This window comes from Hemibagrus wyckioides, linkage group LG11 (assembly GCF_019097595.1).
Source record: "Hemibagrus wyckioides isolate EC202008001 linkage group LG11, SWU_Hwy_1.0, whole genome shotgun sequence".
Classification (NCBI taxonomy): domain Eukaryota; kingdom Metazoa; phylum Chordata; class Actinopteri; order Siluriformes; family Bagridae; genus Hemibagrus; species Hemibagrus wyckioides.
The window spans coordinates 32,053,352-32,078,351 of record NC_080720.1 but is presented as its reverse complement, the minus strand read 5'-3'; the positions used below and the strand labels follow the sequence as shown (position 1 = coordinate 32,078,351).

Sequence of the window (25,000 nt, the reverse complement as noted above, 5' to 3'; positions counted from 1 at the left end):
TGCCTAAACACTGCCTCCACACTGCCTCCACACTGTCTCCACACTGCCTAAACGCTGCCTCCACGCTGCCTCCACGCTGCCTCCACGCTGCCTCCACGCTGCCTCCACGCTGTCTCCACGCTGCCTCCACGCTGCCTCCACACAGCCTAAACACTGCCTCCACACTGCCTCCACACTGCCTCCACACTGTCTCCACACTGCCTAAACACTGCCTTCACACTGTCTCCACACTGCCTAAACACTGCCTCCACACTGCCTCCACACTGTCTCCACACTGCCTAAACACTGCCTCCACACTGCCTAAACACTGCCTCCACACTGCCTCCACACTGCCTCCACACTGCCTCCACACAGCCTAAACACTGCCTTCACACTGTCTCCACACTGTCTCCACACTGCCTCCACACAGCCTAAACACTGCCTTCACACTGTCTCCACACTGCCTCCACACTGCCTCCACAGTCTCCACACTGCCTTCACACTGCCTTCACACTGCCTTCACACTGCCTTCACACTGTCTCCACACTGTCTCCACACTGGCTCCACAGTCTCCACACTGCCTTCGCACTGCCTCCGCACTGTCTCCGCACTGTCTCCGCACTGCCTCCACACTGCCTCCACACTGCCTCCACACTGCCTAAACACTGCCTCCACACTGAACGTCAAAAGAACGTACGTCACAAACCCGTACGCTGTTCTAAAGGCAGTAAATAAAACAATAATCAATTTAATAAAGAAAGAATAATTTGAAATGAAATGAAAGGGGAGGGGCTTGTAGCAGAAAAGAGGAAATAAAGAAAATGTTTAAAAGCGCTGCTGGTTTCCAAATGATCAACATTCTCCACGGTCTCTCCTGAAAAACAGGTTAAAAATTGTTTTTAAAAAATGAAATAAATTTAATTGTTTTTTTTTTAAATGAACTAAATTCTGTAAAAGAGCTTAATAGTTTTTTCTTTCAACTGATTCAATTTTTTTCCCCCATTCATTTTTCTTTATTTTTATTTATTTTTTATCTTTAATGTGCAGGACGACGACGTCTACATTTCTGCTTGCGAGTATTTTTCATTCTTTCTTTCTTTTTTTTTAAAGATTTTTTTATCTTAGAAATGTTTTTTTAATTAGATTTGATTATAATTAGAAGCAGCAGTTAGAAGCCTTTATTCAAGAATTCCTCATGGGATCAATGAAGTATCTATCTATCTATCTATCTATCTATCTATCTATCTATCTATCTATCTATCTATCTATCTATCTATCTATCTATCTATCTATCTATCTATCTATCTGTCTATCTATCAGCCGATCTCAATACCTGATATATACTACAAAACACTTTATAAAAATCTTTTTAAAATTTGTTTGTGTAAATATAATAAATTAGAAATAGAAATCAAGCTAAAAACTAAATGTAAACTGCATTCCTCTTCCAACCTTCATTCTAATCAGTATCTGATACCCGATATATTTTCTCAGATATCCGATCTATCATATATTCAAAAAATAAATAAACTAACAAACAAACAAATAAATAAATACCGATACTAATCTCTGATTTCGAATCAAATAATAACAACAGCTTGTTGGGGAGCATCAGTAATTTTGTATTACCAGAGTTTACAGAAGCTTTGAAATACAAGAGAAATGAATTGAATGAAAAAGAAAACGCTCAGCTTTGTTTGTTTGAAGGAAAAATATTTTTACATGGTGTTTTTTTGAAGGGAAGAGCGGAAGGGTGCCAATAATTTGCACTCGATTAGTACAGAGACGTGGAGGAGTTCAGGTAGATGAGCTGTGTGTGTGTGTGTGTGTGTGTGTGTGTTGAAGATTCTGGTTCTTTTCCCCTTCTGTCGAGCGCGGCGGGGTCTGGAGGGGAAACAGGTTGCGTTGTGGTGCTTTCACCTGCTGGGCTGTTGGACGACACGCCGAACACATTTCCCCTTCACGTCCTCCTTCTCTGGAACACGCAGCTATGCTGTATGCTGAGGATCGCTAGGAGCGAAGGCCTGCAGAGCGTCACTCCCTCACACACACACACACACACACACACACACACACACATACAGCTGATGGCGAGTTGGAGTTGGCTTTAGTGCCAGAAATGGTGTAATTGAAACAGGTTATTATGGATTTTGAGACGATGCTCTTATTGTGAAGCTGGTGATTAATAATATCTCAGTGGGGTGTGTGTGTGTGTGTATGTGTGTGTGTGTGTGTGTGTGTGTGTAGGGGAGATGCCTACTCCTGAGCCGGAGCCTGTAGCAGAGGAGGAGGAGGTGCAGAGCTGTGAGGAAGGAACCAGCGCCAGCAAGATGGAGATGGAAAGCACCACCACTAACATCCTGGCCTCCGTCAAAGAGCAGGTACCATCACACACACACACACACACACACACACTGTTTATATATTTGTCTCTAGGTTCCATTAGCAGACACACTAATTAACAACCGTGAGTTTCATGAAATACATGAATTTTCATAATACATGAAAAGTAAACAAAAAAATCAAGTGTATGTACAGGTAAATGCAAAACACACACACACACACACACACCAAAAAAAAAACTAAACAGCGAAATCAGAAACTCATCTTCAACTTACAACACAAGACATTATTAAACACGACATGCCCCGCCCCTTTAGTACACAGGTCCCGTCCCTTTAGTACACAAGCCCCGCCCCGTTATTATCATGCACTATATTGGTGCACTCATGATGGCTGTAAATGTTTGCTCTGTTTCACACTTCACGTGTCATATTTGTCCTGAACGCAAAGCAGAGAGTAAACAGTTCCGTCTAATCGTCTCTAAAACACGTTTTTACTTTATTTTTCATTTTAATTTTAAAATATTTGTCAGTTGACTTGCTCTGAACAGCGTCTTAAAACATCCCTCTGGTTTTCCTTCTAGGGATGGACGATGGAGGGATTTTTCCAAACATGGAAGAATTTTGACTCAAATTAACGAAAATAAAAATATTAGCATTGCGGTGTTGTCGATGGTTTAGCGAACTTGTTTATTGTGATGTTTATTATATTTTTTTTATCACATCGCACATTTCTTTCTTTCTTTCTTTCTTTCTTTCTTTCTTTCTTTCTTTCTTTCTTTCTTTCTTTCTTTCTTTCTTTATCTATCTATCTATCTATCTATCTATCTATCTATCTATCTATCTATCTATCTATCTATCTATCTATCTATTTCCCTCCAAAACAAATAATCTTGCAGAACAGATTTTCTCAGACTGTAGATTAGATTCAGTCAGTAGAACGTCAATAGAAAAACAGCAATATAATGTAAAACTCCATTTGTGTTTGTGTGTGTATGTGTGTGTGTATATGTGTGTGTGTGTATGTGTGTGTGTGTGTGTATGTGTGTGTGTGTGTGTGTAGTGTGTGTGTGTGTGTGTATGTGTGTGTGTGTGTGTGTAGTGTGTGTATGCCCTGAATCCAGGCTTTGTCGTGGGGAGCAGTGAGCTGAATGGTGGAGGCTTGTTGTGACAGGCGGCTCGCAGCACAAACACAATCAGCGTGACTCGAACCTCACGTTTTATTCGGACGCAGAAACCTTTTATTTCTTTTATAAAGGCGCAGTGCCTACACAAGACGCAAAAAAAAACTTATTTTTAATTTGTGTACCTGTGTGTGTGTGTGTGTGTGAAGCAGCAGCATTAATGAGCTGAGAGCTCAGAGAGGCTATAACAGCAGAGTTGTCACAACTGCAGCACACACACACACACACACACACACGCACACACACACACGCACACACACACCCACACCCACACACACACACACACACACACGCACACACACACACGCACATGCACACACAGAGGACAGCCTCAGAGCGCCTGAGACAGCGAGGGTCAGGACAGTATCATCAGCAGGACTCTGTAGGAAACTTTGGCTTTAGTGACAAGGACACACACACACACAGAGGTGATCTGTTCCTTTTAAAAAATCCATTTTCACACTGTTTGTGTGTGTGTGTGTGTGTGTCACCTTCGCACTGCTACAAAGGAGCTCCAGTTTGAACGGCTGACCAGAGAGCTTGAGGTGGAGAGGCAGATCGTGGCCAATCAGCTGGAGCGATGCAGGTTGGGGGCGGAGTCTCCAGGCGCTGCCAGTGACAGGTATGTGGTCATTTTTTTCCTGAATTCTGGATTGGTCAGATTGTTTTGGTCAGAAGTTGTTGATTGATTTTCGATAGCAGCAGCTCGGACAGTAGCGCAGGTTTGCTTTTTAAGGTTAACGTCATTCTTTCCATAGCAACATCTCATCCATGGGTTGAAAACCTGAGCCTAGTCGTTGCTATGGTGACGTTTTCTGTAACATTCACGAAAGGAGTCTCCAGTCAGAGGTACAGCCGTGACCCGAAATCCTCACTATGTATCTGTCAGATCGCTAGCTTAGTTTTGCTAACATTCCACAACATTAAACGTAACTCTAAATGGATAAAAAAAAATTATGATGTTATCGTTTCTATAGCAACAGCTCATCTATGGCTTGGAAACCTAGGCTGGTCGCTGCTATGGTGACGTTTTCTGTTACATTCACGGAAGGAGTCTCCAGTTTCAGCTCTGTGTAACTGTCAGGGGTAAAGCTGTGACTCAAGCTATGTATCTTTGTCAGATTGCTAGCTTAGTTTTGCTAACTCTAAATGGATAAAAAAAATCCTACTTGTCATTTTTTTTTCCTACTTGTCATTTTTTCCCACTGAATGGAGGTGGTTTGGTTGTAATAAAGTGGCAGATGAAATGTATTAGAGTTTGTTCAGTTATGCGATAATCAGTCAACAATAGCTGTGTGTGTGTGTTTGTGTGAGTGTGTGTGTGTGTGTGTTTGTGTGTGTGTGTGTGCGTCTGGTCAGCATGGAGTCAGTGATATGCGGAATGTTTTTTCAGGTGTCCCCTTGGGTAGTGTGTGTGTGTGTCTCCATATGCATGTCTTCATACTGTTACACACCCTAGCCTTTGACCCTTGATTACTCGACCCCTTTTGCTTCTTGTTGTTCCATGGCCAGTAGAACCGGACCCCGGTGGCCTAACAGATGCTGGTCTCGTCTCCGAGATGTCTGAGGCGTCTAAGTGACACGCCCTTATTTCCTTTTTTTGCTGTTAGCAGTTTACATTTCTGGCATCCTTATCCAAAGCAACTTACATTTACTTATTTATTTTATTTTATACAACTGAGCAATTAAGGGTTAAGGGCCTTGCTCAGGGGCCCAGCAGAGGCAGCTTGGTGACATCTTGGTGGACCTGGGATTTGAACTCAGTAGTCCACCATCTCTAATTTCAAATTACGCTTAGAACTTATACAACTGAGAAACTGAGGGTTAAGGGCCTTGTTTAGGGGCCCAGCAGTGGCAGCTTGGTGGCATCTTGGTGCAGCAACTGAAGGTTAAGGGCCTTTCTCAGGGAAGAGTAGTAGCTGCTCGGTGGCATCTTGGTGGGACCTTGGTGCAGCAAATGAGGGTTAAGGGCCTTCCTCAGCCCAGCAGTGGAAGCTTGGTGGCATCTTGGTGGACCTGGGATTTTAACTCACAGCCTTCTGTTCAGTAGTCTGGCAGAAATTAGACTTACAAGTGAGCAATTGAGGGTTAAGGGCCTTGTTTAGGGGCCCAGCAGTGGCAGCTTGGTAGCCATCTTGATGGCACCTTGGTGCAGCAATTGAGGATTCAGGGCCTTTCTCAGGGAAGAGCAGTAGCAGCTTGGTGCAGCAAATGAGGGTTTAGGGCCTTGTTCAGGGGCCTATCAGTGGCAGCAACTAAAGGATAAGGGCCTTCCTCAGGGAAGAGCAGTAGCAGCTTGGTGGCACCTTGGTGCAGCAACTAAGGGTTAAGGGCCTTGCTCAGGGGCCCCAACAGTGGCTTGGTGGATGTGGGATTCAAACTCACAACCTTCTGATTCACCCAATGACTTAATAACTTAAATTAAAGACTCGTACAGTAACACTGCATGTGATGTTGCGGGACGTCTCCTTCCAGGAGTCTGCCACATGGTGACTGGTTAAAATTTAAGAAGAAACCCTGTCTTTTATTTAATTGCAGGCTTTCTATCTACCCTTTCTTGTTTAGTTTTTTTCTTTTCTTCCTCTTTCCTCAGTTCCTCTGAGAAGTCTCTGCTGTGGAGGTCAGCAGGTAAGACTCCTGGGCACTCACTTCACGCCTTTTCAATGGTACGCTAAACAAAACAAACAGAAAAAAAGTTGGTTCGGAGCCTTGACGGATGCCAAGCGATTATTAAAGGCAGCGTGTAAGGAATTTTAAACACTGACGATGAAGCACTGAAAGCTGGAGGTGAACCTTGAGATGGAGGAGTTGTACGAGGCGTGTGTGTGACACAGTGAGGCAGTGGCTCAGTAACGACAAAGAGCACAGAGTACAGAGGAGTTTACTGTGTGTAGAGTATAGTGTAGTATATAGAGAGTACAGCTGAGTGTGCAGAGTGTAGCTGAGTGTATGCAGAGTGTAGGACAAAGAAATATAGAGTATAGTGCAATATATTTAGATTTTAGAGAATAGTGCAGTATGTGTACAGTACTCTGGTATATTAATAGTATAGTGTAGTATGTTCAGTATAGCACAGCATAAATACAATACAGTGCAGTATATGTACAGTATACGCACAGTAAATAGTAGATGTAGAGTATAGTGCAGTATGTACAGAGTATAGTGCAGTGTGTATAGAGTATAGTGCAGTGTGTATAGAGTATAGTGCAGTGTGTATAGAGTATAGTGCAGTGTGTATAGAGTATAGTGCAGTGTGTATAGAGTATAGTGCAGTGTGTATAGAGTATAGTGCAGTATGTACAGAGTATAGTGCAGTGTGTATAGAGTATAGTGCAGTATGTACAGAGTATAGTGCAGTGTGTATAGAGTATAGTGCAGTGTATATAGAGTATAGTGCAGTGTGTATAGAGTATAGTGCAGTGTATATAGAGTATAGTGCAGTGTGTATAGAGTATAGTGCAGTGTGTATAGAGTATAGTGCAGTGTGTATAGAGTATAGTGCAGTATGTACAGAGTATAGTGCAGTGTGTATAGAGTATAGTGCAGTGTGTATAGAGTATAGTGCAGTGTGTATAGAGTATAGTGCAGTGTGTATAGAGTATAGTGCAGTGTGTATAGAGTATAGTGCAGTGTATATAGAGTATAGTGCAGTGTGTATAGAGTATAGTGCAGTGTATATAGAGTATAGTGCAGTGTGTATAGAGTATAGTGCAGTGTGTATAGAGTATAGTGCAGTGTGTATAGAGTATAGTGCAGTGTGTATAGAGTATAGTGCAGTGTGTATAGAGTATAGTGCAGTGTGTATAGAGTATAGTGCAGTGTGTATAGAGTATAGTGCAGTGTATATAGAGTATAGTGCAGTGTGTATAGAGTATAGTGCAGTGTGTATAGAGTATAGTGCAGTGTGTGTAGAGTATAGTGCAGTGTGTATAGAGTATAGTGCAGTGTGTATAGAGTATAGTGCAGTGTGTATAGAGTATAGTGCAGTGTATATAGAGTATAGTGCAGTGTATATAGAGTATAGTGCACTGTATATAGAGTATAGTGCAGTGTGTATAGAGTATAGTGCAGTGTGTATAGAGTATAGTGCAGTGTGTATAGAGTATAGTGCAGTGTGTGTAGAGTATAGTGCAGTGTGTGTAGAGTATAGTGCAGTGTGTATAGAGTATAGTGCAGTGTGTATAGAGTATAGTGCAGTGTGTATAGAGTATAGTGCAGTGTGTATAGAGTATAGTGCAGTGTGTGTAGAGTATAGTGCAGTGTGTGTAGAGTATAGTGCAGTGTGTATAGAGTATAGTGCAGTGTGTATAGAGTATAGTGCAGTGTGTATAGAGTATAGTGCAGTGTATATAGAGTATAGTGCAGTGTGTATAGAGTATAGTGCAGTGTGTATAGAGTATAGTGCAGTGTGTATAGAGTATAGTGCAGTGTGTATAGAGTATAGTGCAGTGTGTATAGAGTATAGTGCAGTGTGTATAGAGTATAGTGCAGTGTGTATAGAGTATAGTGCAGTGTGTATAGAGTATAGTGCAGTGTGTATAGAGTATAGTGCAGTGTGTATAGAGTATAGTGCAGTGTGTATAGAGTATAGTGCAGTGTGTATAGAGTATAGTGCAGTGTGTATAGAGTATAGTGCAGTGTGTATAGAGTATAGTGCAGTGTATATAGAGTATAGTGCAGTGTATATAGAGTATAGTGCAGTGTGTATAGAGTATAGTGCAGTGTGTATAGAGTATAGTGCAGTGTATATAGAGTATAGTGCAGTGTGTATAGAGTATAGTGCAGTGTGTATAGAGTATAGTGCAGTGTATATAGAGTATAGTGCAGTGTATATAGAGTATAGTGCAGTGTGTATAGAGTATAGTGCAGTGTATATAGAGTATAGTGCAGTGTATATAGAGTATAGTGCAGTGTGTATAGAGTATAGTGCAGTGTATATAGAGTATAGTGCAGTGTATATAGAGTATAGTGCAGTGTATATAGAGTATAGTGCAGTGTGTATAGAGTATAGTGCAGTGTGTATAGAGTATAGTGCAGTGTATATAGAGTATAGTGCAGTGTATATAGAGTATAGTGCAGTGTGTATAGAGTATAGTGCAGTGTATATAGAGTATAGTGCAGTGTATATAGAGTATAGTGCAGTGTGTATAGAGTATAGTGCAGTGTATATAGAGTATAGTGCAGTGTATATAGAGTATAGTGCAGTGTATATAGAGTATAGTGCAGTGTGTATAGAGTATAGTGCAGTGTATATAGAGTATAGTGCAGTGTGTATAGAGTATAGTGCAGTGTATATAGAGTATAGTGCAGTGTGTATAGAGTATAGTGCAGTGTGTATAGAGTATAGTGCAGTGTGTATAGAGTATAGTGCAGTGTGTATAGAGTATAGTGCAGTGTGTATAGAGTATAGTGCAGTGTATATAGAGTATAGTGCAGTGTATATAGAGTATAGTGCAGTGTGTATAGAGTATAGTGCAGTGTGTATAGAGTATAGTGCAGTGTATATAGAGTATAGTGCAGTGTGTATAGAGTATAGTGCAGTGTGTATAGAGTATAGTGCAGTGTGTATAGAGTATAGTGCAGTGTGTATAGAGTATAGTGCAGTGTGTATAGAGTATAGTGCAGTGTGTATAGAGTATAGTGCAGTGTGTATAGAGTATAGTGCAGTGTGTATAGAGTATAGTGCAGTGTGTATAGAGTATAGTGCAGTGTGTATAGAGTATAGTGCAGTGTGTATAGAGTATAGTGCAGTGTGTATAGAGTATAGTGCAGTGTGTATAGAGTATAGTGCAGTGTGTATAGAGTATAGTGCAGTGTGTATAGAGTATAGTGCAGTGTGTATAGAGTATAGTGCAGTGTGTATAGAGTATAGTGCAGTATGTATAGAGTATAGTGCAGTGTGTATAGAGTATAGTGCAGTGTGTATAGAGTATAGTGCAGTGTGTATAGAGTATAGTGCAGTGTGTATAGAGTATAGTGCAGTATGTATAGAGTATAGTGCAGTGTGTATAGAGTATAGTGCAGTGTGTATAGAGTATAGTGCAGTGTATATAGAGTATAGTGCAGTGTGTATAGAGTATAGTGCAGTGTGTATAGAGTATAGTGCAGTGTGTATAGAGTATAGTGCAGTGTGTATAGAGTATATATTAGTAGTATTATTTTGTAAATAATAAGTACGCAGTGTTTCAGCCTGAACTTTAACCCTTTCTCCTCCCAGACTCCTCTGCAGCAGGACTTTCGAAGCTCCACGCCTCCGACGACTGCCCTTCACCTCCCTTCGGGATTAGAGGTCAAAGGTCACCGTATTCACCTGAGCTGGAGCAAATCTCCTTGCACGAAAGTGAGGGTTCATCTGGTACATGCCTTCTAACACCATGAACAGACAAACTACAACGAAATCACATTTATTGAGGAGATACTTCTCATTTCATCATCCTTTATTTAACACTGAGGCAAAATCTTACGCAATGACGCAATTGACAGTGAAATACACTGAACTCTAAAATAGCAGTTTACTAGGTAAAACCTCTCATCAGCTTAATTATGCTAGCAGATAATTAGCATTGTGCTGTGTGTTTCTTTAGAATTTTTCTCACAGTTATTCTTATACACTCCTTGTTTTATTATCATAAAAGTGATAATGACAAAATTAATTGCTTCTGCATGCAGTGAATAACAAAACACTTTTTTGACTTTTTATTAATAAAGGAAGAATTAATCCTGTTTGAGAAATGTAGTTTGTACAAAACTTGTTAACAGTGGACCCAGAATTTTTTCAGTGGTTTTATGCTTCAGCATCCAGGAAAAAATCATTTGCTGAATATTTTATTCATTCTTTTCCTTCTTTTTCTGTTGTTTTTTTTTCTTTCCATCTGCTACATCCTGCACTATTGTCCTTCTCTCAGGGTCGGCGGCAAACTCGCGCAGCTCAACCCAGATGAACTCGTATTCTGACAGCGGCTATCAGGAAGTGAGTGGTTACTATAGCAACCTTGTGACCCCCAGGAGGTCGGAGAGACGGTCCCAGTCCACAAGCTCCGCCCCTAGTTTCAGTCCGAGCCTGGCCATGGGGTCCAGGGCGGAGGGACAGGCGCTAACGCAGGTGGGATTCAAGAACATGGCACACGAATGGAGCTAAAACAGAACAGGAAGAATTTTATTGCATCATAATATATAAAAGCCAATCAGGGTCCGGTATGCAAATTAGGATGGGTTATATTTGCATTTCATTGAATTAGTATTCATGAGTGTTGAATTTTTTCGCTATATCAAGCAATTTATTATTCGGTATAGAAAGCAAATTACGATCTTCACCACACACACACACATTGCTCTGACTCTCAGATGAGCGTTTGTGTCGTGTGCTTGCAGATGTCAGGTGGCCGTGTAATGAGGCGTGTCAGTTCAGTGCCCTCCCGTGCCTCCTCTCCCGTCTACGCCCCCTCCCCGCCCCCCTCTCGCCCCACCTTGGGAAGCCCCTACGGTTCGCCCATCATCTCTGAACCCCGCCCACTACCCAGCGTCTTCCCTGGCACCACGCTCCCTCCAACCTCCGACCCTCTCCAGTCCGCTTATCCCGGGCATCACAGGGACGGCATGAGCTCCCCGACTCTGCTGCGCTCCGGCATGACGGCACAGCCGCAGCACTACGGGACGCTGGGGAAACATGACGCACAGGCGTATGATAACACGCACTCCTCGTTCGGGGCACGGGCATACGATTTCTTCGAGAGGATCGTTCTCTCCAGGCCGGACAGTCTTACAGGTGAGCAGGGGTTATGAGTGGACTTCAGTTCTGTGCTCAACGATGAAACGGCTTCAAGATCTCAAAGAAACTGCAGAATAAAATGGACATATGGTAACGCTGTCACAGATTATTAGTCATCCTGGTATATTTAGATCTCTGTGGATAGAGTGTGTGTGTGTGTGTTTGTGTAATAACCCATGCTGTACAGGATATCCACTGAATCCTAAACTCACGTTCTCCTGTGATTTTACACGCATGATGGCGATGATAAGCTCAGTGTGAGAGAGTGTGAGATACCTGAGATCTGCTCCACTGACCTGTTTATATCAGCATGCAGGACTGCTTCATGATTTCATTCATGTTTTAAAGATTTAGAGCAGTTGCAGTTGCACAAATATGTAACAGTCCCGCAGGATAAATAAATAAATAACTAATAATAAATTTTAAAAAAATTGTAAATATAAAAACATAATAAATATATCTAGAAATATATGTAATATAAATAAATGCTAGTAAATTATTACTAATAATTAGTAATTAAATAATAATTATATTTCTAACACAAAATACTAGCATTATTTATTTTCATTCAAATTTAATAATTGTTATTAAATTATTACTGCTATGATTACCACTGCTGCTGCTAAAAATACTACTAATATTACTACTACTTCTAATAATAATAATGATAATGTTTCACAAGTGTAATATCTTTTACGAATAATTATAACACTGCCTCATGAAGGCATTATAACATGCTGGGAATGTTACTCCAGTGTTTGTTTGTTTTTTTTTTGTCCTCGGATAATTCCTCGTCAGTGAATTTTTGCCTGGAATCTGATTAGACGTTGTGTTAGACTCGCTGAATATGTAAAGAAAATTAGATCCACTCACTTTATCTCATTTATTAGGAATAAAGTTATTACATCGGTGGATTTAATTCTTCTGTTTCATAAAGAGCGTAGTGATAATATAAAAGACACGGGACCGTCCCTGGAAAAACATTTACTGCCTTGCCTTCATTGATGATGCTCTTATCCAGACTGATGTACATTTATCTCATTTCTACAGCTGAGGTTCTGGTAATGCAAAATATTTATCTGATTGTAAAATCTCGTGACCTGATGCAGGCCTGCAGAGCTCCTATAGCCAACACAGCCAGCTGGGTCAGGAAAACCATTCTCCGGATCACCACGGAGCCTCCGTCTACGACGACAGAACCTTCCAGAACCCGCTGTACCAGAGCCCGACCCACGGCTCTCAGAGCGGCCTGTCCAGGAACACAGGTACATGGCCACTAAACCTCAGTATGGCAAATTAGAAAGAAAGAAACAAACAAACAGATGCTAAATGTCCATTCCTTCCTGTGTGTCTCCCGGATCAGGGCTGGGGACTCTGCCGAGGACCACTAGTCAGTGTAGTACCCTGCGTTACCAGAGGGGGGCGTACTCCGTGCCCTCACACACTGACACCTATCGCTCCAGCCTTTACCGATCGGCCGATTCCAACTACAGCAGGCACGCAGCCGGCATCAACAATAACATCAGCGCTACACGATCGCCGTCGATCGACAGCATTCACAAAGATCCTCGGTAAAAAAAACAAAACAGCGAAAGAAGACATCTCATTTATGAGATGGTTTCTATAGTAACGGACTAGGACTCTTACAGCCGGACGCTTCATATAGACAAATGCTGATAAGGTGAAGTTCACTGTAGATGATTGCTAATGGAAGGAGTCTCCAGTGTCAGCGCTTTGTAACAGTCAGAGAGGGAGAAGTAAAGTAACTTCTGACATCTTCAGGTGCTGGATAGCAACAGTGACAGCTGTGTGTGTGTGTGTGTGTGTGTGTGTGTGTGTGTAGGGAATTTGCATGGAGAGATCCTGAGTTGCCGGAGGTCATCCGCATGCTGCAACATCACTTCCCCTCGGTGCAGGCAAACGCTGCAGCCTACATTCAGCACCTGTGCTACGGAGACAACCGCATTAAGACTGAGGTGCACACACACACACACACACAGCCTTATTTTGCTGCCTGACACTAAGGAATCAAGTATTGTTAACTTTTGAATCAGTGTGTGTGTTTGTGTGTGTGTGTGTGTGTTTGATGTATAGATATAGATCTATGTAATTTGTGTCTGTTCTGTTAAAGGGTGCCAATAATTCTGCACACATTAATAAAACCCTCTACACAGGTGTGCCGACTTGGAGGAATCCAGCATCTGGTTGATCTTCTGGATCACAAAGTTCTGGAGGTGCAGCGCAGCGCGTGCGGCGCTCTCAGGAACCTGGTGTTCGGCAAAGCCACCGATGACAACAAAGTGTGCGTGAGGAACGCCGGAGGAATCCCAGCTCTGCTCCGCCTGCTGAGGAAGACCTCGGAGTCTGACGTACGGGAGCTGGTGACCGGTGAGTGTGCATTCGCTGTCCTGTTCTCTGACCCTGAACCTGTGCGTTTCTGACCTCTTTGCTCTGCGTGCAGGCGTGTTGTGGAACTTATCGTCGTGCGATGCCGTGAAGATGACCATCGTGCGCGACGCTCTCGGCCCTCTCACCAACACGGTGATTATCCCTCACTCCGGCTGGGGCGCCGCCCCCCAGAGAGAGGACCAGAAGCTCAAGTTGCACTCCTCTGTGGTGCTGAGGAACACCACCGGATGCCTCAGGTATTAATTCCGGGGCATTTTAGGTCTAATTAGTTTTAATAAGTAATTTTAATGTAGTGATCTGTTTGCATGTCCACTGGTTTAATCTGTGAAATCAGAAATTGTGTGTGTGTGTGTGTGTCAGAAACCTGAGCTCGGCCGGTGAAGAGGCACGCAGGCAGATGCGCTGCTGTAAGGGTCTGATCGATTCCCTGCTCTACATCATCAAAACGTGTGTCAACACCTCCGACTTCGACAGCAAGGTGAGCGAGCTAGCGTTCCAGCTCATTAGCATTCCGGTGACTAGCTGATCAGCCGGCTTGTTAAACAGGAAGTGCTGCATGCCGTCGTTAGCTTCCTGTCATAAAGCATGCAAAACATGACACCTCATGCATCTCTACCACAGGGTTTTCTTACGATTTCTCTGTTTTTTTCTCTTCCAGATCGTGGAGAACTGCGTGTGCACACTGAGGAACCTGTCGTATCGTCTCGAGCTGGAGATGCCTCCGTCCCGGCTGATGGGCACGCAGGAACTGGACACGCTCCTGGGTAACGATCCGTCCGGCAAGCAAATGGACTTCATCTGCTGGGGGTTGAGGAAGAAGAAGAAGAAGAGGTCCTGGCAGGATCAGCAGGCAAGCTGGCTTCAGAGCTCAGCTTATCTTTAGCGAGATTATCTTTAGCAGAATGCGAGCTACGCTAACAGAATTTAGATGGAAAGTGGAAACTAGTTTAATGTGAGGGTGTATAGCGAGCTAATTAGCTAGTTAAACGTTATTAGAACGTATTAATGTGATATTTAGGATATTTGGCTTGTGCTCTGGCTTCATGTCACCTATTAATGCTATTACTTGAAAACAAAACAAATTCAGATGGTTCCCAGTTTGACCCTGTGTAGAAATTCGAGGTACGAAGTTCACTTCCTTTTGCAGTGGGACGGCGTCGGACCTATCCCTGGATTCTCCGGGAGTCCGAAGGGGGCGGAGATGCTTTGGCACCCTTCGGTTGTGAAGCCGTACCTCACCCTGCTGGCCGAGAGCTCGAACCCCGCCACGCTGGAGGGGGCAGCCGGGTCCTTACAAAATCTCTCAGCAGGAACCTGGAGGGTGAGACGCTGTGTACCGACATACAGGAGACGTGTTACAGAAAAAAAATAAAGAACGGGTTCGAATAATCAGATCAGTCTGAAATCAGATTCAGTTCTGGTCGATATTTCTTCAGGAGATGTTATGGTTAAAAATAATCACCCTGCTGTTCTGGAGCACAGGATCAGATTAATGATGTAGATGCGGTCCGAAAATAATCAGATTGTGTTGGAAATCTACAAAACGTCTATGATTTTCTTTAAAATACACAGTTTAATAATATTATAAATTATTTAAATAATTTCTTCTTTTATGCATATTTAATTGCCAATTATCATGGTTCATTGCAGTTGCTTGATTAATTAATTAATTTATTTATTTTATTTTAATTATTAATCTGTGTGTCACTAAAACCTTCCTGTCAGGTTTAGCGCCCTTTTTTTCGATGTCTGATTTATTATGGGATATTTAGGATTTGTTATTATTATTATTATTATTATTATTATTATTATTATGTATTTATTATTATTATTTATTTATTTATTTATTTATTTATTTATTTATTTATGATCTCAGGCACACTTAATAATTATATTATTAAAATGAATTCTTGCATTCTCTAATGCATATTTAATTGCCAATTAATATGGTTCATTGCAATTAATATTATATATTTTTTTTAAATTCTTAATCTGTGTGTCATTGTAACCTTCCTGTCATCCTTTAACATCTTTTTTTTCCTTCCTTTATTTTGGTGTCTGATTTATTATAGGGTATTTAGGATTAATTATTATTATTATTATTATTATTATTATTTTTATTATAATAATTATTTTATTTTATTTTATTTCTGATCTCAGTCACACTTGCTTTGAGCACTATGGCCTCAGAGCATCGTCAGAACTGCTTTATTTCAGTTGATTGAGTTTACTGCATCATGTCTGAAGTTCTGCTGAAGGTTTTTCCTCATGGTGTGTAAATGCTCCATCAGTTCGCAGCTTATATCCGAGCGGCAGTGCGTAAGGAGAAGGGTTTGCCCATCCTGGTTGAGCTGCTGAGGATGGATAACGACAGGGTGGTGTGCTCGGTGGCTACAGCGCTGCGCAACATGGCTCTGGATGCCAGGAACAAAGAGCTGATCGGTCAGTTACTCGAAATGAAATCCTGATTAAGTGTCCTAGCTGTGAAAAAGAAGCCATGTTTTTTATGGTCTCTCCTGTAGGGAAGTACGCCATGCCGGATCTGGTGACTCGGCTGCCGGGTCACGGACCCTCGCTGCTGTCGGATGAGACGGTGGCGGCCGTATGCTGTGCTCTTCACGAGGTCACCAGCAGGAACATGGAGAACGCCCGAGCACTCGCTCAGGTGGGCGGCATCGACAAGCTGGTCAGCATCAGCCGAGGACGAGGGGAGAGGTGAGAGCGTGGCTCAGACAGCAGACAGCAGTGTGAAGAATAAATAAATGCAGAACATGTTTAATAGCTTTAGACTCATGTCGGATGGCCGGGTCGCCCAGAACTTCACAGACTTTACAAAAGTTTTTACACCCTTAGGGCAAAAAAAGAAGATTTTATACTGAAAAAAATACTTGTACGTTGACTCAGATGTTCCTTTATTATCCTGTAATAAAATTATACCAGTTCAAAAGTTTGCATAAGATATAAATCACAACATTCTGTATTTCTTTTAAAATACACAGTTTAATAATATTATAATTATTAAATTATTAAAATGAATTCTTCTCTAATGCATATTTATCTTCATATCAATTCATATGGTTCATTGCAATTAATATTATTTATTTATTTTATTTATTTATTTTTTATTCTTAATCTGTGTCACTATAACCTTCCTGCCATGTTTAACATGTTTTTTTTCCTTCCTGTTTTCTGTGTCTGATTTTGTTATGGGATAATTGGGATTGATTTATTATTATTATTATTGTTGTTGTTGTTGTTGTTGTTATTATTTATAATAATATAATTGTTGATATTATTAATTTTATTTTATTTTATATTATATTAACGTTATTTGGATAAACATCAACCTCCAGAATTAAGTAACAAACAGAAAAGTTTCTAGATCTATCCGGAAAAGTCTGATTCTAGCTGTCAGGCAAGCTGATGATCGAAATGCCACTGGCTTGGAAATGAATCATCTTCCAGCTTAAATTTATCAATTTATTCATCTTGTGGAATGGCTTTATCCTGGTCAGGGTTGTGGTGGATCTCAGGAAGAGGAACTGAGGCAGGAACTCATGCTAGATATGATGCATTAAAAACTGAAAGATTTCACCAGAAACACTCTGGAAGTGAAGCGAAGGATTTCCCATCCTGGACTTGATGTTTCTGTCACTTTGTCCTTCAGATATTCCATGAAGGTGGTGAAAGCTGCAGCGCAGGTCCTGAACACACTGTGGCAGTACAGAGATCTGCGCAACATCTACAAACGGGTAAAGATCTATCTATCTATCTATCTATCTGTCTGTCTGTCTGTCTGTCTGTCTGTCTGTCTGCTGCTTCGGCTCCCGCGAGGCTCTTTAGTTCTCCATCTCTGACCACTTCCTCACACTCTGTAAAGTGTGCCTGTGTTCTCTCTGTGGCCTCATCAGGACGGGTGGAACCAGAACCATTTCATCACCCCAGTGTCCACTCTGGAGCGAGACCGGTACCGATCGCAGCCCACGCTTCCTACCAGCAACCTACAGATGTCACCTGTCATCCAATCAGGTCAGCCGGCAGCTGAAAAAACCCCATAAAGTGAATGAATCATGTGTTTCTTTGTGTAACGTTGTTTATTTTGATGCTAGGTGGTAGCGCCACGTCCTCCCCGGCTATGCTGGGAATCAGAGAGCACCGGTTGAGTAAGAGGCGGGCTCAGTCTTCTATGCAACTTCATAACTATTACGGAGACGCTAACAGGAACAAAACTTTGTACACAGGTGAGCTCCAGGACTCTGGAATCTGAGTCGCTTTACAGAACATGGATTTATACCTCTGACCCGGGGAAATGAGACGCTGTTATCTGCTATTATCTCTAGAATCAATCTTCACATTTATGTCTGTCTATCTATCTGTCTATCTATCTATCTATCTATCTATCTATCTATCTATCTATCTATCTATCTATCTATGTTTTAATGTCCTTGCTCTTCATGATGCTGTTTATTTTATCTGATGCTAATGTTCTCTGGTCTATTATGTCGTAGGGTCAGGAAAGCATTCTGCCTACTTCATAAGCTCCTATCCATCTCCTTCCCATGAGGATCCTCAGAGGTCACAGGTGAGTCTTTTACAGATGCTTTTCTCCTGAACGTTTATGAATATCCTTCAGCAGCTGCTCTGTTATTCCTTTTCCCGAGTCAGAGTGAAACCGGTTCTTTTGACTTGGGCCTCTTTAAATGATTTTGGCTGAGAGGTGAACAGAGCTGGAAACATCCTCATTAAATCATTTATTTATTGGACAGAAAAAAGGTAAACAAACCTTGGCTAAGAGTTGAGCGAAATCGCAGAAATCACCCAGGCACGGAGAAACCGGAGCCAGTGCCATGTAAACCACTGGATATTTCGATTTCATGATGAATGATTTATATTTATTGTTTAATATTTAAAATAATTTATTTATTTAATAATTTGCTAAAACATTATACATAATTTATATTTATTATTTGAAATAATTTATTTATTTAATAAATAGCTAATGCGTTATAAATAATTTATATATATTATTAATTATTTGAAATAATTAATTTATTTAATAATTAGCTAAAACATTAAAAATAATTTCTATTTATTATTTAAAATAATTTATTTATTTAATAATTAGCTAAAACTTTATAAATAATTTCTGTTTATTATTTATTATTTTAAATAATTCATTTAATTGTTAGCTAAAGCATTATAAATAATTTCTATTTATTATTTTATTATTTCAAATACTTTATGTATTTAATAATTAGCTAAAACATTATGAATCATTTATATTTATTATTTATTGTTTTAAATAATTTATTTATTCAATAATTAGCTAAGACATTATAAATAATTTATATTTATTATTTAAAATAATTTATTTATTTGATTATTAGCTAAAACGTTATAAATAATTTATATTTATTATTTAAAATAATTTATTTATTTGATAATTATCTAAAACATTATAAATAATTTATATTTATTATTTATTATTTAAAATAATTTATTTATTTAATAATTAGCTAAAATGTCCAGGCGGCATCTCTGCAGCATCCTTTTTAGCCGAGCTAGCGTCTCACGACTCAGTTTAATGCCTCCAACTTAGCAGTTGGGCAGAGGGAAAGGTGTTGAATTTCTCCCCCAGTGACAGGCTCGTAGACGCTGAGAGAGACAAGTGGTAATTTAAAGTCTGGTCAGCATCCACACTGTAATGACCGCCACTGGTTTATGAGGATGAGGTGTTAATGGTGAGTGTAAAACCATACAGCGTGATACAGAGTGGCGTTTCTTTGGACCTGTTCCCGCTGACATGGTGGCTTTTTTCTGTGTGTGCTCTTCCAGCAGCTCTACTACACGGACGAGCCGACTCAAAGGTCCTACGACACGTACGGAATGTATTTGGGGTCACCTATGGGTTACGATGACCCGTACCTGGATGAGCCGCTTCACTACCCTGTCGTGAGCGAGAGGCAGGCGCTCAAGCGCAACACCAACTATGTGGACTTTTACTCCACCACACGCAGGCCTTCCTACCGCGCTCAGACCTACCCCGCTTCTCCAGACTCATGGGTGTAGGCACGGGTGTGTGTGTGTGTGTGTGTGTATGTGTGTGTGCGTGTTACATCTATCTGGTCATGGTGAGAAGATTTTGATGCAGAATTTATCCCTATAAAGTTGTGTGTCAAAGGTAATGTGGAAGTGACAGGTTCATTTTCATCTAAGGGACTGTGCCAGGGTGTGTGTGTGTTTGTGTGTGTGTGTGTGTGTGTGTGTGTGTGTGTTTGACTAAAAAATTGACTATAATAATACATAGCGTATATGAGCAGTGTGTGTGAGTGTGTGTGTGAGACTGAAAGTATTATGTTACACTGCGTGTATGGTCTGTGTGTGTGTGTGTGTGTGTGTGTGTGTGGCATCACAGTAACTTAAATGAAACGTAAAGTACTTTAATCTGAGATTGAAAAAGAAACTGAGTCATATATACTGTATGTGAGCCAAAGAAGGATATAAAACAGTCATATTTATCATATTTATCTTTTTTTTAAATGATTATTATTATTAGCTCAGTCCACACTTCACACACACACTCTACACCTCCCAAGCTTTCGTTCTTCATCATCGTACCTTCATGGTTTGTTGTTTTGTTTTTTTAATGGCATGTTGAAAGAATGAGCAAGTCATTAAAACAATTAAACAGCGTAGTATAATTCTATGTCCGGTGCAATTATGATGAAGATCTCCAATCTGTGGAAGAGAAAAACTCTTCATAATAACGTACTGTGCAATGGTAACAAAATGTCCCCTCGTCCAGTCCGGTTGATGTATTTACTGTTCAGAGTAGTGTGTGCCACGGACTCGTGTACGGATCTGTCGGTGTGCTGTAAAACGGGTGATTTGTGCACCGCTGCACAACATCCTGTGTCACGTGACATAGCTATGTAGAGCAGAGCCACCAGTTAGAGACTTTATGGAGACGACATGTATTATAACCACCTGAGAAATAAAGAGCAGCATTTGTTTTTCTACATGTGATGTGTGTTTCTTTCTGATCCTCAAATCATCTATCTATCTATCTATCTATCTATCTATCTATCTATCTATCTATCTATCTATCTATCTATCTATCTCTCTGTCTGTCTGTCTGTCTGTCTGTCTGTCTGTCTGTCTGTCTATCTGTCCGTCCGTCCGTCCGTCTATCTATCTATCTATCTATCTATCTATCTATCTATCTATCTATCTATCTATCTATCTATCTATCTATCTGTCTGTCTGTTTGTCTATCTATCTATCTATCTATCTATCTATCTATCTATCTATCTATCTATCTATCTATCTATCTATCTATCTGTCTGTCTGTTTGTCTATCTATCTATCTATCTATCTATCTATCTATCTATCTATCTATCTATCTATCTGTCTGTCTGTTTGTCTATCTATCTATCTATCTATCTATCTGTCCGTCCGTCCGTCCGTCCGTCCGTCCGTCCGTCCGTCCATCTATCTATCTATCTATCTATCTATCTATCTATCTATCTATCTATCTATCTATCTATCTATCTATCTACTTTACATTCATTTATCCATCCATTCATTCATTCATTCATTCATTCATTCATCAGTTCATCTTTTATGTGTTTTTTATCATTCTTTGTGATGTCAGGCCAAAATCCCATCCATCCATCCATCCATACATTTTAATTCTGGCTGGATTTAAAATAGTACAGCTTACAATTTGCAAAAGTTTTCACCCTCATATTTTTTTGTGTCAGAATATGTGATGTAAGATCCATCCACCTATCCATCCATCCATCCATCCCTTAAACATACTGTACATTTACTAAACATTCCATCCACCCATCCATCTATCCACCTAATGACCTGCCTGCCCGTATAGTATGGACTGATCTCCAAAATAACACGTTTTTCAAATATCTCTAATACCTAACAACATCATTCTCATCCATCCACTCACCCCTCATCCTCTCATCCATCCACTCACCCCTCATCCTCTCATCCATTCACTCACCCCTCATCCTCTCATCCATTCACTCACCCCTCATCCTCTCATCCATTCACTCACCCCTCATCCTCTCATCCATCCACTCACCCCTCATCCTCTCATCCATCCACTCACCCCTCATCCTCTCATCCATCCACTCACCCCTCATCCTCTCATCCATTCACTCACCCCTCATCCTCTCATCCATCCACTCACCCCTCATCCTCTCATCCATCCACTCACCCCTCATCCTCTCATCCATCCACTCACCCCTCATCCTCTCATCCATTCACTCACCCCTCATCCTCTCATCCATTCACTCACCCCCTCATCCTCTCATCCATCCACTCACACTCACCCCTCATCCTCTCATCCATCCACTCACCCCTCATCCTCTCATCCATCCACTCACCCCTCATCCTCTCATCCATCCACTCACCTCTCATCCTCTCATCCATCCACTCACCTCTCATCCTCTCATCCATCCACTCACCCCTCATCCTCTCATCCATCCACTCACCCCTCATCCTCTCATCCATTCACTCACCCCTCATCCTCTCATCCATCCACTCACCCCTCATCCTCTCATCCATCCACTCACCCCTCATCCTCTCATCCATCCACTCACCCCTCATCCTCTCATCCATCCACTCACCCCTCATCCTCTCATCCATCCACTCACCTCTCATCCTCTCATCCATCCACTCACCCCTCATCCTCTCATCCATCCACTCACCCCTCATCCTCTCATCCATCCACTCACCTCTCATCCGTCCACTCACCCCTCATCCTCTCATCCATCCACTCACCCCTCATCCTCTCATCCATTCACTCACCCCTCATCCTCTCATCCATCCACTCACCCCTCATCCTCTCATCCATCCACTCACCCCTCATCCTCTCATCCATCCACTCACCTCTCATCCGTCCACTCACCCCTCATCCTCTCATCCATCCACTCACCTCTCATCCTCTCATCCATCCACTCACCTCTCATCCTCTCATCCATCCACTCACCCCTCATCCTCTCATCCATCCATTCATCCCTCATCCTCTCATCCATCCACTCACCTCTCATCCTCTCATCCATCCACTCACCTCTCATCCTCTCATCCATCCACTCACCCCTCATCCTCTCATCCATCCACTCACCCCTCATCCTCTCATCCATCCACTCACCCCTCATCCTCTCATCCATCCATTCATCCCTCATCCTCTCATCCATCCATTCATCCATCTACTTGTGACATCATGCATGTTTTTGGATCCTAACCTCCTCCTGCCTTCCAGTTTCAGTGCTCTCCCTGTCCAGACATTCCCACATCAGCTCAGTAAGGGCTCATTAATTAGCTGATTAATTGGATCTGCTGCATTAGAGCAGGCTGCTATGTTTCATTAGAGACTCCAGGGGCACAGAGCAACAACAAAAGATGCAGATGTAGACTCCATGTTGTGGATCCTTCCGACTGATTCATCCATCAATCTATCCATCTAACTGTCTATCTATCTATCTATCTATCTATCTATCTATCGATCGATCGATCGATCGATCGATCGATCGATCTATCTATCTATCTATCTATCTATCTATCTATCTATCTATCTATCTATCTATCTATCTATCTATCTATCTATCTATCTAATTAGCTGATTAATTGGATGTAGAAGTTGACTCATTGTTGTGGATCCTTTACAGAAATAAAAAAAAATACTTCATGGTGTTTTTCAGATTTTTGACACACCCTTAGATGGACCTCTTCCAAGTCTTTTGCCTTGAAGCCACCAACCCTTAATGACAATGTCTTTCAGTGTGCTTTATCCTGGGCAGGGTGGGAAAAGGGGACGCTGGACGTGAGGCATGGGAGAATACACAATGGACAGGAAGTCAATCGCAGGGTATGACAATCTGAATTACAGGTCACTGCATCCTGGACAGCTTTCGTCTTTATAAATCATTTCGGTTTCCTTGAATCCCTTTAAGCCCCGCTGAGTTCACCCTTCACCCCTGAATGGCACCAATGGTCCGTTTGTTTTAGTATAAGGAGAGGCATTTTGCTACATTTTCAATAATATCCACACAGAGGCGCTAGAGAGCAAAAACTTAATAAATCATACAATCATTTATAGAGTATACTACTCAAGCATACACACAGTACCAAATATTAACAATACACTAAACTGTAAAATCACCTCTCCAGCACGTCTGTTAAGTCATTCATAAAATGATAAGAACTCAAATATGGTCAGAACTTTCAGCTATCCAAAGTGTATAATTCTTATCAAGTGTCAGGGCGTCTTAGCTTCGGATGCAGCGCAGTATTGAGTATTTTAAACTCAATTCAAGTCAATAGAACGAGTGAGTTGCCCTCACTAAGATGGCGGTGCCATTGACGTACCTTATTACCGTCTACGGGTACTTCCGCCCTCTCTTGCTCCGCCGTATACGTAAAGGGGGCGTGTCCGTAAATCAGCAGCGCGCCAAGCTGTATGAGCTCAGCGGAGAGTAAGCGAGCGCGAGCGCGCGCGAGAGAAAGAGAGCGCGAGATAGCGATTTGGTGTGTTCTCAGTCAGTGCGCGCGCGAGGAGACACAAGTTGGGAGTTTGAACAAAACAGAAATCCTGTAAGTTGTCTTTTCGCATTTCTTTCACTCTTTTTTGACACCATTTGTGTGTTTTAAATAACTTAAAGATTTAAAACAGTGAGTTTGTTTTTGTCGTGTCGTTAGTTTTTTTGCGGTTTTTAATCCAAAACCTCAAACTCACGGTCATTTTCTGAGAACAGTATTCACTCTATTCACTGTATAAAGCAACATTTATCAAGTTTTCATATATATATATATATATATATATATATATATATATATATATATATATCATTTTTAGCGAATGATTTGTGTCCTTAGAACAGTTTTGTACCGATTCCTCAACGTTATATTACACTAACATGGTGTTATATCAAGAAAAAAAATGACAGGTTTGAGTGATATTTTAGAGTTCCATGGAAATTATACGATGATTAATCCTGCACTAGCCTTGTGTTTGACCAATTAAAATGCATTCTACATTGTATAAACCCCGCCCCCAGGGGCGTGTCTTTCTCTACAGTAGTAGCTCTTTAGCAGAAATATATGTTTATATACTGTTGTGAAGGCCAAAGAGGAGGTATATGGATGGAATAAATGAGGATATGAAGCTAGTGGGTGTAAGTGTTGAGGATGCAGGAGATAGGGATAGGTGGAGAGAGATGATTCGCTGTGGAGACCCCTGAAGGGAAACACCGAAAGAAGAAGAAGACTGTTGTGTCAATTTCCAAGTTATAATGACG

The 25,000-nt window shown here is 41.3% G+C and overlaps 2 protein-coding genes across 10 annotated transcripts in view; both read left to right on the top strand.

Moving 5' to 3' along the window:
* pkp4 (plakophilin 4) overlaps positions 1 to 20,703 on the top strand; it is a 27,821-nt gene extending 7,118 nt beyond the window's left edge. For 2 of the 4 annotated variants that reach the window (XM_058402141.1, XM_058402143.1), the window contains exons 2-22: positions 2,227 to 2,360; positions 4,015 to 4,127; positions 6,099 to 6,133; positions 9,723 to 9,845; positions 10,411 to 10,607; positions 10,877 to 11,270; positions 12,383 to 12,538; positions 12,637 to 12,844; positions 13,117 to 13,249; positions 13,448 to 13,661; positions 13,735 to 13,918; positions 14,043 to 14,160; positions 14,341 to 14,532; positions 14,830 to 15,003; positions 15,974 to 16,124; positions 16,205 to 16,397; positions 17,350 to 17,434; positions 17,594 to 17,711; positions 17,792 to 17,923; positions 18,191 to 18,264; positions 19,518 to 20,703. In XM_058402141.1, the coding sequence (XP_058258124.1) occupies positions 2,232 to 2,360; positions 4,015 to 4,127; positions 6,099 to 6,133; positions 9,723 to 9,845; positions 10,411 to 10,607; positions 10,877 to 11,270; positions 12,383 to 12,538; positions 12,637 to 12,844; positions 13,117 to 13,249; positions 13,448 to 13,661; positions 13,735 to 13,918; positions 14,043 to 14,160; positions 14,341 to 14,532; positions 14,830 to 15,003; positions 15,974 to 16,124; positions 16,205 to 16,397; positions 17,350 to 17,434; positions 17,594 to 17,711; positions 17,792 to 17,923; positions 18,191 to 18,264; positions 19,518 to 19,751 (3,357 nt within the window). In that variant the 5' untranslated portion in view covers positions 2,227 to 2,231 and the 3' untranslated portion in view covers positions 19,752 to 20,703. Of the gene's footprint in view, positions 1 to 1,269; positions 2,117 to 2,226; positions 2,361 to 4,014; positions 4,128 to 6,098; positions 6,134 to 9,722; positions 9,846 to 10,410; positions 10,608 to 10,876; positions 11,271 to 12,382; positions 12,539 to 12,636; positions 12,845 to 13,116; positions 13,250 to 13,447; positions 13,662 to 13,734; positions 13,919 to 14,042; positions 14,161 to 14,340; positions 14,533 to 14,829; positions 15,004 to 15,973; positions 16,125 to 16,204; positions 16,398 to 17,349; positions 17,435 to 17,593; positions 17,712 to 17,791; positions 17,924 to 18,190; positions 18,265 to 19,517 lie in introns of those variants that run through there. The other 2 variants (XM_058402142.1, XM_058402144.1) reach the window with 2 other exon arrangements.
* Positions 20,704 to 23,372: 2,669 nt separating this feature from the next.
* tanc1a (tetratricopeptide repeat, ankyrin repeat and coiled-coil containing 1a) overlaps positions 23,373 to 25,000 on the top strand; it is a 73,304-nt gene continuing 71,676 nt past the window's right edge. For 2 of the 6 annotated variants that reach the window (XM_058402136.1, XM_058402138.1), the window contains exon 1: positions 23,376 to 24,296. The gene's annotated coding sequence lies outside the window, so the exon portion shown is untranslated. Of the gene's footprint in view, positions 24,297 to 25,000 lie in introns of all 6 variants that reach the window. The other 4 variants (XM_058402137.1, XM_058402134.1, XM_058402139.1 and 1 more) reach the window with 4 other exon arrangements.